This window comes from Bombina bombina, chromosome 1 (assembly GCF_027579735.1).
Source record: "Bombina bombina isolate aBomBom1 chromosome 1, aBomBom1.pri, whole genome shotgun sequence".
NCBI classification, from domain to species: Eukaryota; Metazoa; Chordata; class Amphibia; order Anura; family Bombinatoridae; genus Bombina; species Bombina bombina.
In genome coordinates, this window is record NC_069499.1 from 1,435,918,110 (window position 1) to 1,435,929,874 (window position 11,765).

Genomic DNA, 11,765 nt, shown 5'->3' on the forward strand with positions numbered 1-11,765 from the left:
TTAGGAGCACCTTTTACAGTGGGCATAGTCCCTCTTTTTATGCTGCTTACCAGGACGAAATTACATTAATTTCAAGTCACTCTTTTTGCTGTTATGGTTATTGTCTTTAAACCACAGTAGTCAGATTAAAAGTAATAACGCTCCCGCTATAGAAGGAGCTTTTTCTTGAGAACTAGCAATGCTATAATCTGTGGATGTGCTATGCTCTATTTTACCCTTTGATATGCGGTTAGTAGTTAGCATTAGCAACTTTTTTTCCGCTTTGCAAAGGTTATAACACGAGATCTGACCTCTTATTCTCAACAGCATAGACTGTATATACAAATCACCCTGGGTTTAAGCTATTTTTAACTTGTGTGTGTGTTCAAGTTTACGCATTTATGAATGTTTTTTTTTATTACAATTCTATAAAGTTATTTTTGATTTGTATGCTTGGAATGATTTCCATCTCTATATTTTTGTATTAATCACTTAACTAGAGTAAGGCTCTTTGTAACAATTGTTGCATTTTTGTAAATCCTGTTACAATTAGCCTATTACTCTTGAGTTTAGCGAGGTAGCAAATTAATGCACAATAATATAGCTACTTGAACTATTATTTTTTGATCTCATTTATCCCTCAATTCCTTTTGTTTGTAATACATTTGTACATTTGTCAGGTTAAATATTAATAGCGTAACAAGGCTGATTTACTTATCAGTTGGAGGACAGTAAATAAAGCAGTTTGGCAAGTTTTTAGTGACACAAGACAAGAGCGAAAGGGATGAGACTACTGAACAAGAGATAATTACAAAACCGAAGAGACCAAGGTAAAAATGCACGAGCTATTCTATAAGATCTCATTTCTAAATTCTATAATATACATGGCTGAGGTTGCAAACCTTTTTAGCAACTCTGTTTAAAGGTACATGAAACCCATTTTATGATTCAGATAGAGCATGCCATTTTATACAACTTTCTATTTTACTTCTATTATCAAATTATCTTTGTTCCTTTTGTATCCTTTGTTGAAAAGCAGGGACATAAACTCAGGAGTGTGCACATTTCTGGAGCACTATATGGCAGCAGTTTTGCATGAAAGTTATCCATTTGCAAGAGCACTCGATGGCAACCCTATTTCCTGTCATGTAGTGCGCCAGACACCTATCTAGTCATTACTTTCAACAAAGAATATCATGGGAACAAGCAACTTAAAAAAAAAAAAAAAAAAGTAGTAAATTGGAAGCTTTTCAAAAATTGTGGGCCAGATTACAAGTGGAGCTCTAAAAAATGTGTCCGCTGGTATTACAAGTTGACAGGAATGCAAACGCAAGCTCACGTTTTCATTGCTGGGAAGCATTGCGCTCATGAGAGCCTCAGCATGAGAACTAGCGCAGGGAAGGGGGTAAGCCGTGCAGCGATGGTAGAATTTTTTTTATTTCTATATGTATATGCTTATATATGTATATATATTTATGTGTTAATATGTGTATATAAGCATATACATATCTATTTACTGGGAATATACGGTTCCCATAGACCGCAATGTAAAGGCACTTTTCAGTGCTGTTTTTTTTCCAACACCCCACACCCGCCAATGTTAAACCCCAAACACTGCCTGATGCAGTTATTTAATTAAAAAATAAAAATGCTACAATTTAAATTTTTTAATAAAATACACACCACTATATTTTGGGGGAAATTGGGACACATTTATAAAATGAATCTGATCTTTGGTTAAAGGGACATTAAACACTAAATAAATGCTAGATATTATGGAGCATTCAAAGAAAAGATTAGTCTGAGAATATGATGTAGATGTATCTTTTAAAGTTTCATTAGCTGTTTAAATATTAACAAAATAAGTGTAAAGTTTTAGTGTCCGATTCATGAAAGTGCGAGCGGACATGATCCGCTGTAGCACATTTATCATTGCACAAGCATTTCTGGTTAACTGCTTGTGCAATGCCGCTCCCTGCAGATTTGCAGCCGCTAGCAGGGGGTGTCAATCAAGCCGAACGTATACGATCAGGCGGATTGCTGTCCGCTGCCTCATAGGTGGCGGACGAGTTAGGGAGCAGCGGTCTTAAGACCGCTGCTTTTTAACTCCTGTTTTCGGCGAGCGTGAAGGCTCGCACAGAAACAGATGTCTTGTGTCACATTTGGTTGTTAATAAATCTGCCCCATAGTGTCTATAAAACAATGGGAGCTGCCATGTTGTAACTTAGGTTACCTTCTGTTGTGGCCAATTAGGGACATGATAAATAGGTCGCTAGAGTGTGCAGCCAATGGCTGTGTAGAATATAACAGTGTTCTGCACTTCTGTTTCTAAAAGGTACTGAAAAGCTCACAATTTCAGAATGAAATTACAGGAAAAGGAGACAAAATAAATAATAAAAGTATATTGCTGTGTTTTTTTACATATACAATTTATCATTTTATATTACAATCTCAAACTGTTTAATGTCCCTTTCATTTTATAAGCTCTAATTGCTACCGTGAGCAATAACCAGACACTTGTAATGGCTGGTTATTTATCATGCGCCCGCAAATGGGCAAATAAATTAGCGCTCCACTTGTAATCTAGCCCTGTATGTTCTGTCTGAGTCACAAAATATTTTTGGGTTTCATATCCTTTTAATAATTACTATTAAAAATGAATGCCATTTTTGAAACAAAGTATAGTTGTGGCTGTAACATGTTTAAAGAATAAGTGCTCTCTTAGATCAGTCTATAAAATGCAGAAGGATGTCTTTTCAGCCTAGGCCAACAAAACCTGACCCTGGGGCAAAAGGATTTGGGTGAGAGGGGGGGCACACATTTTGAAGAGCTTCTTCATTTCATTATGCCGTCCAGATCTTAGAAATACATATATATATATATATACTAGTCCTAAAGCCCGTTCACACGGGCCGTGTTGTGTTATATTTAATTTTCTCTCTCTCTCTCTCTCTCTCTCTCTCTCTCTCTCTCTCTCGCTCTCTCTCTCTCTCTCTCTCTCTCTCTTCTCTCTCTTCTCTCTCTTCTCTCTCTTCTCTCTCTTCTCTCTCTCTCTCTCTCCTGTGCTGCCCGGTTCTCCCCTGCGCGCGCGATCAGCTGTGCTGCCCGGTTCTCCACTGCGCGCGCGATCAGCTGTGCTGCCCGGTTCTCCCCTGCGCGCGCGATCAGCTGTGCTGCCCGGTCCTCGCGCTGCTGTCGGGTGGGTGCGCGTGCGATCAGCTGCAAGTGTTTGTCTGAACTGCGCATGACGGCTTCAGACAAACTCTTGTCTTTTATAATATAGGATATATATATAAAAATTTATTTCTAATGCTTTATGTCTATGTGACCACAAAAAGAAAATCATGTTCATATCTATTCTCAATCCTGTTAATGTGCTTTTATTTTCTCTAAATGGCTCTACATTTTGGTAATGACAACAATAGAGGCAGATTTTTCTAGGTTATAGGCATATTGATTTTGTGTTAAGAAGTTTCGTACACATTGAGACATTTTTTTTCTCATTAACTGATGTACTTTAGGAGCAGAAGATCACTGAGATTGTACCAAAAGTGTATTAAGATGAACAGAATTGTGCTATGGACTATATTTTTTGTTGGAGCAATTGCACAACGCAGTGAGTAGAAAAAATTATGTTAACAAATGTTTATTTTTTCTAGAATGTTTATTGAACCTTGGAATCTTTTGCTCTTACAACATTCACTCATCCACCAGCACTAAACAAAGGTTTGTGTGAACTGATAAAACTAGATAAATGTTGCAATGTTAAAAACAATCACACAGACTCTCACAGGGGCAGCACTCAGGGAGTTCTCTAGAAACTGAGCAGTCCAAGCAGGTTGCGAGATGTCTCCCATAAAAAGCTTGCTGGAAAGAGAAACTTTGCTGATGAGAGTAACATTAGCAGGGAGCAAGGGGGTGCACTTTATCCATTTAACAGGTTGTCATCTGCTCAATGCCTTAAAGGGACAGTCAACACCAGATTTTTAGTTGTTTAAAAAGAAAGATAATCCCTTTATTACCCATTCCCCAGTTTTGCATAACCAACACTGTTATAGAAATGCACTTTTACCTCTGTGATTACCTTGTATCTAAGCCTCTGCAAACCGCCCCCTTGTTTCAGTTGTTTTGACAGACTTGAATTTTAGCCAATCAGTGCTCACTCCAGGGTAACTTCACGTGCATGAGCTCAGTGTTATATATATGAAACACATTTACTAATGCCCTCTAGTGGTCAAAATGCATTCAGATTAGAGACAGTCTTCAAGGTCTAAGAAATTAGCATATAAACCTCCTATGTTTAGCTTTCAACTAAGAATACCAAGAGAACAAAGCAAAATTGGTAATAATAGTAAATTGGAAAGTTGTTTAAAATTACATTCCCTATTTAAATCATGAAAGTTTTTTGTACTTGACTGTCTCTTAACTGCAGATAATAACTAGTTGGGGGTATATAGTGCACACACATTTTTAATAACAAAAATAAACTCTCTTTTTTTTTTTAACAAAATATACCATATTTTAAAGACCAAAGGCCCCTCTTTAAAATGAAGCTCCTTTACAGGTTATTATAGCCAGGTGATTACTGTTACTACATATTACTACATAAGTATATTTATATTGGAGCCCTTCCCAGTCAAACACTCTTCTATATACCATATCACTTTTAACCCTCCTTTTAAAACCTTTTTATTATTATTATTATTAATAATAATAATAATAATAATAATATGATATTTTTATATTAAAAAGTGTATATATGTGTTTAATACTTTATTTTAATGTGTTTTGTGCAACTTTTTTTTTAACCCTTACAGTTTACTTGAGGTCTGAAGTTGCGCTAAATATTTAAGCGAAGTTTCATCTTTCGCTCGAGCGCAAGCTATAACTTTCAACTTGTAATGCCAGCGCAAATTAGCCTGGTTGTGATATCCATTGAAAGTAATGGTTGTTCTTGAACGAAGTTGGCCGCCCTAATCCTTCTCTGGTTAACGCGCTTTACCATGGACTTGTAATATCAAAAAATTCTTGCTGGTAGCGCAGTCAAGCAAACTGGTTATCGCACGTGTTATCATTAGCACACCACTTGCAATCTAGCCTAATATTTTTGTGATACTTAATGTATTGTATGTATTGCCTTCACATACTAAAATGCAGGGAATGCCCCTCTGAGAGACTTTTCTCAAAGTAAAAATTGCCTTTAGAGAAATAGGACAGGGGCTTCTGGGTATTGGCAATATTTCTTAAAGAATCTCACCTTTAGATAATCAGGCCCCCACCCCAGTCTGCCCAAAATGAATGAAAGATTCTGTTTCTGAAAGGTTTCTGTTTAAACCAGCAGAATTACCAAAAATATTCCAAATTTGTATTCATTTAGCCAAAATATGTCATCTTGTAATGTTAATAAAGCTGATTTGAATAAGAATTTTGTAAAAAAGGGTCACTGGGAACTTGGGAAGGAGGTGACCAATTAACATATTAAATAAAAACAAAAGTAGAGTCTTTTCTATCATGCACTGAATGGTTTTTAACAGTACGTTTTTAAGGGAAAGTCATGATTCAGATAGGGCATGCAATTTTAACCAACTTTCCAATTTACTTTTATCATCAATTTTGCTTTGTTCTCTTGGTATTCTTAGCTGAAAGCTAATCCTAGGTAGGCTCATGTGCTAATTTCTTGAAAACTGAAGGCCGCCTCTTATCTAAATGATTTTGAAAATTTTTTTGCAACTAGAGGGCGTTTGTTCATGTGTGCCATATAGATAACATTGTGCTCACGCATGTGGAGTTACCTAGGAGTCAGCACTGATTGGCTAAAATGCATGTCTGTCAAAAGAACTGAAATAAGGGGGCAGTTTGCAGAGGCTTAGATACAAGATAATCACAGAGGTAAAAAGTGTATTATTATTACTGTTTTGGGTAATAAAGGGATTATCTATCTATTTAAACAATACAAAATCTGGTGTACACTGTCCCTTTAATGACGTGTATGAAAAATGTTTAAATGTTTAAATGTATTAATGAAAAAAAGACGTTACCACCTTTTACTGGAAAACGTGATCATAACAATATTTTTCAAGATGGCTTCCCTAAAACAAAAAAATACCAGCCATAGTGGAGCTGGTATTTCTTATATTTACTCGGAACATTTTTAAAACAAACTAACTAATTTGCTGCAATTATTTCTGAATTATAATTATTTCTGAATAGCCAATCCAGTCTTGAGTCTGCAGACAACAAGGCTAGCCACAGTCAATATGCTAGAATACATTATATTGTTTTGCAGTTGTTGATAAAGGCAATTAGGGACAGAATGTAACAGGGTTAGCCTTGAGAATACTGCTGTGTGCATTTCCAGTTCCGGGAATGCTAAAATCTATAATTTTCAAAACTATATTAAAATATAGTAAAATAACCATTCTTACTAATCAGCTGATTATTTCATCTGGGCTCCAGTTCAGATATCCTCAAAATCTGGCCTGTTAGGGAGGCCTGAGGACAGTTTTAAAAACCAGTGTTTTGGGGGCATATTTATCAAGCTCCGTATGGAGCTTGAAGCCCCGTGTTTCTGGCGAGCCTTCAGGCTCACCAGAAACACAAGTTATGAGGCAGCGGTCTAAAGACTGATGCTCCATAACCTGTCCGCCTGCTCTGAGGAGGCGGAAAGCAATTGCAAGAAATCAACCCGATCTAATACAATCGGGTTGATTGACACCCCCTGCTAGCGGCCGATTAGCCGCAAATCTGCAGGGGGCGGCGATGCACCAGCAGTTCACAAGAACTACTGATGCAATGCTGAATGCAGAGATCGTAATGCTGTCCGCATTCAGCGATGTCTATCGGACATGATTCGCTGATCTGATCATGTCGGACAGACATTTGATAAATAGGCCCCCTAGAGTCAAGTTGACACCCCGCTAGTATTTTACCAGCATGACTGATATTTTTTAAGATTTAGATCAATGTAGATAATTTAATAAAGAATAAATATAGAAATAAAGACTCTCTTAGAGTGTAATATAAACAGACATGGAAATGCCAAAATTAAAATTTTATAATTAATAAATTGGATTCAATTAAAAAAATAAATTAGAAAAATAAGAAAAAACAAACAATTTACTTCTGTGATAAAATTGACTTTGTTTTCTTGGTATCATTTGTTAATAGAAGCTGATTCAAAAATAAATAACAAATGGAACAAATCCAGTAAGAAATATGGATTTTAGATTATTAGCAAAAGAATGTAATGTATATAAAATATGCAACAAAATGTCAACATGTAAAATAAATGCAAAATTAAACAAAATCGGCTAGATTACGATTATTTGGTTAGAGGAGTTTTAGAGGAGCAGTTTATGCTCACCGCTCACTTACATACAGCGCTGGTATTACGAGTTTTCAGAAACCCGTCGTTAAAAGACAGGAAGTGAGCATTGAGCAAACTTTTGCTCATTACCGCACTTCAATACCAGTGCTGCTTACGTTAGTGGTGAGCTGGTGTAACGTGCTCGTGCACGATTTCCCCACAGGAATTAACGGGGAGAGCCAGCTAAAAAAAAGTCTAACACCTGCAAAAAAGCAGCGTAAAGCTCCTTAACGCAGCCCCATTGATTCCTATGGGGAAACACATTTTATGTCTACACCTAACACCCTAACATGAACCCCGAGTCTAAACACCCATAATCTTACACTTATTAATCCCTAATCTGCCGCCCCCGACATTGCCGACACCTACATTATAATTATTAACCCCTAATCTGCCGCTCCGGACACCGCCGCCACCTACATTATACTTATGAACCCCTAATCTGCATCAGCCAATAGGATTTTTTCTACCTTAATTCCGATTGGCTGATAGAATTCTATCAGCCAATCGGAATTGAAGGGACGCCATCTTGGATGATGTAATTTAAAGGAACCTTCATTCAGTCTTAGCCATCGGATGAAGAGGATGCTCTGCACCGGATGTCTTGAAGATGGACCCGCTCCGCGCCAGATGGATGAAAATAGAAGATGCCGTCTGGATGAAGACTTCTGCCCGTCCGTAGGACCACTTCTCCCGGCTTGGATGAAGACTACTCCTGGCTTCGTTGAGGACTTCGCCCGGCTTGGGGGGGCTTTTTTATTTTGTTAGGGGGAATAGTTTAGTTGTAATTAGTTTAAAAATCTTGTAATTTGTTTATTATTTTCTGTAATTTAGAGTTTGTTTTTTTGTACTTTAGATGTTATTTAATTGTATTTAATTTAGGGAATTAATTTAATTATAGTGTAGTGTTAGGTGTAATTGTACCTTAGGTTAGGTTTTATTTTACCGGTAACTTTGTATTTATTTTAGATAGGTAGTTGTTAAATAGTTAATAACTATTTAGTAACTATTCTACCTAGTTAAAATAAATGCAAACTTGCCTGTAAAATAAAAATAAAACCTAATATAGATACAATGTAACTATTATTTATATTGTAGCTAGGGTTTATATTACAGGTAAGTATTTAGTTTTAAATAGGAATTATTTAGTCAATGATAATTTAGATTTCTTTAATTATATTTAAGTTAGGGGGTGTTAGGGTTAGACTTAGATTTAGGGGTTAATAACTTTAGTATAGTGGCAGCAACGTTGGGGTCGGCAGATTAGGGGTTAATAAATGTAGGTAGGTGTCGGCGATGTTAGGGACGGCAGATTAGGGGTTAATAATATTTAACTAATGTTTGCGAGGCGGGAGTGCGGTGGTTTAGGGTTTAATATGTTTATTATAGTGGCGATGATGTCCGGTTTGGCAGATTAGGGGTTAAATTTTTTATTTTAGTGTTTGCAATGCGGGAGGGCCTCTGTTAAGGGGTTAATAGGTAGTTTATGGGTGTTAGTGTACTTTTTAGCACTGTAGTTAAGAGTTTTATGCTACAGTATTGTAGTGTAAAACTCTTAACTACTGACTTTAAAATGCGGTACCAGTCTTGACAGGAGAGGGTGTACCGCTCACTTTTTGGCAGACTCGTAATACCGGCGCTATGCAAGTCCCATTGAAAAAAGAGGATACGCAATTGACGTAAGTGGATTTGCGGTATTTCCAAGTCTGGCCAAAAAAGTGAGCGGTACACCTGTACCTGCAAGACTCGTAATACCAGCGGGTGGTAAAAAGCAGCTTTAGGACCTCTTAACGCTGCTTTTTAAACCTAACGCACAATTCGTAATACCAGCAGGTGGTAAAAAGCAGCTTTAGGACCTCTTAACGCTGCTTTTTAAAGCTAACGCTCAATTCGTAATCTAGCCGAATTATTTGCATATAAATGCTATGACAATAAGTGCGCTGGTGTTACTAAATAACTGTTATCCAGAACATGTTGTTCCTCATAATTGTATTATATTTTACTAACTGTTTATATGTGTCTATATTTTCTCTAGATATGGATGGAAATGTTTTCTTATTTCCCAAAGAAACTTCCACTGCATATGTGATTCTGCTCCCAACTATAACTAAGCCCCTAGTCAAACTGTCATTTTGCCTAAGATCCTACACTGAGCTCAGCCGAGATCATCCTTTAATTTCCCTGGCAACACATGGGAAGGACAATGCCTTTATCATCTATCCAACACCACCAGTTGGATCTGAAGTTCATATTGATCAAGAAGGAAGTCTGATCAAGACGAATCCAGACACGCTTGACTGGAAGCACACTTGTGTGACGTGGGACTCTGACACAGGAGTGATACAGCTGTGGATCAATGGGAAGCTGTATCCAAGAAAAGTTTTAAAAAAAGGATTTTCTATTGATGCCCAGACAAGTATTATTTTGGGACAGGAACAAGATTCTTTTGGTGGGGGGTTTGATATTAAGCAGTCTTTTGTGGGGGAAATAACTGATGTTCATATGTGGGATTATGTTTTGCAACCTAAAGATATACACAAGGTTTTGGTTAATGATAAGAATGTTAATGGGAATGTCATTAGCTGGAGAACATTACAGTATGATATAAAAGGAGAAGTCTTTGTCCAGCCCAAACTTCAGTGTATTTCAGAATATTCACATAAATCATATTCCCAGTGCAATGAAGACCAGCAACATTTCAGTAATTAGTATTTTTCTATTATTTAATAAAAAAAAGACATCAAACTCAAAATGAAATCCCCCATAAAGTGCAAGCATTAAGGTGCATAAACATTGCTTGTGCTCAATACTTACCGCTATAGGGCCATATTATGAGTGGAGCGCAAATGTTTGCGCACAAGCGATAAGGGGTTTAACATATATGTCTATATATGTCTATATATGTATTTATATGTGTATATATGTATTAACAGACACATATACACATATAAACACGTACATACATATCATTATGTACACACATAAGACATATATATAAGTGCATTGGAGCCCTTTGCAGTTAATTAGATGAAAACTTGTAACAAAAAATGTATGCAATATTCATTTTTAATAAAGGTTTTAACTATGTATTTACTGAAAATATTTGTCATTCCAATGGCCGCCTCTAATCTAAATGCATTTTGATAGTTTTTCACATCTTGAGGGCATTAGTTCATGTGTTTCATATAGATAACATTAAGCTCATGCACATGAATTTACCATGGAGTCAGCTCTGATTGGCTAAACTGCAAGTCTGTCAAAAGAACTGAAATAAGGGGGCAGTCTGCTGAGGCTTAGATACAAGGTTATTACAGAGGTAAAACGTGTATAATTATAACTGTGTTGGTTATGCAAAACTGGGTAATTGGTAATTAAGGGATTATCTATCTTTTAAAACAACAAAAATTCTGGGTTTGACTGTCCCTTTAATATCACAAGAGTATTATTATGGGGAAAGCTAAAGTTCACATGTCAGATTTGCAAACCAATGTGATGACATTGATTCAGATAAAATACTTTTTTGTGGATTCCTTTGCTATACACTTAATATTGCAAATATAAATATAGACACATACACACATGCATGCTGTTAAAAGGGTTAATTGTTAAGATTTGTATGAACCCACCCCTGATCTCATTAAATATGTTCTGTGTAGGTTGCAAAGACAACCAACAGTTTGGGTGCTCAGTATAAATGAAAAGGTTTTCACCTTTTGATTTTGCTTGGATGCTGAAGCTTACATACTTTAAAACATAGAAACATAGCTGCGTATGAAGCTTTGGGGGCCCTTTGCACAGGTGGATAGGAAGCTTACAAACATTTAAGCTAGCTCTTAGCTGGCGGATTAAAATTGACAGCTCATAATCGCATGCCATTGGGCTAGCATGAGCAGGGGACATCATTGTACAAGCACACACTTGTATAATGTTAAATACGGTCAGCATATTGTTGCACGCTTTGAAAATTGTGTCCCTGAGATCTTGAGCGGACAGGTTTGCGTATGCGAGCCTTGTCTATCCGACCATTATCGAATGGGGCATATACATTTAGAAGGTAGATAAGAAACAAAAAGGCTCATCAAGTCTAACCATACTATTTATTACTTTTTTCTTAATATAGCCTTATGCATGTCCCAGGCAATTCTTTTTGTGTTTACCACCTCTATAAGGAGTTTATAAAAAAATAAAAAATGATATGCATAAAACTTAATTCAACCTCATTTCAATCCTTTATATAGAAGTTTAAGGTGTATTTGAAAGCAAAATAACAAGTAATAACAGTTAATACCAAGTTTTCAAAAGTGTTGAAAGTGAAATTTCAGATTATATGAAAATGAACCAATGATTAGTGATGTCCCGAACTGTTTGCCAGCGAACTGTTCGCCAGCGAACTGTTCGCCAGCGAACGGTTCCCTGCGAA

The 11,765-nt window shown here is 36.6% G+C and overlaps 1 protein-coding gene across 1 annotated transcript; it reads left to right on the forward strand.

The window, feature by feature from the left end:
* Nucleotides 1–729: 729 nt before the first annotated feature.
* Nucleotides 730–10,434, forward strand: LOC128643161 (C-reactive protein). The gene is made up of 3 exons (XM_053696135.1): nucleotides 730–809; nucleotides 3,501–3,595; nucleotides 9,381–10,434. Exons 2-3 carry the CDS (start codon nucleotides 3,541–3,543, stop codon nucleotides 10,052–10,054), a joined length of 729 nt encoding a protein of 242 aa, XP_053552110.1. The 5' UTR covers nucleotides 730–809; nucleotides 3,501–3,540; the 3' UTR covers nucleotides 10,055–10,434.
* The last annotated feature ends 1,331 nt before the right edge of the window (nucleotides 10,435–11,765 follow it).

What these genes read in the sequence shown, in the direction of transcription:
- LOC128643161 (XM_053696135.1), top strand. Translation starts at nt 3,541, where the DNA reads ATGAACAGAATTGTGCTATGGACTATATTTTTTGTTGGAGCAATTGCA. An exon ending in TGGAGCAATTGCACAACGCA is followed by an intron (nt 3,596 to 9,380) that starts GTGAGTAGAAAA and finishes TATTTTCTCTAG; the next exon opens with ATATGGATGGAAATGTTTTC.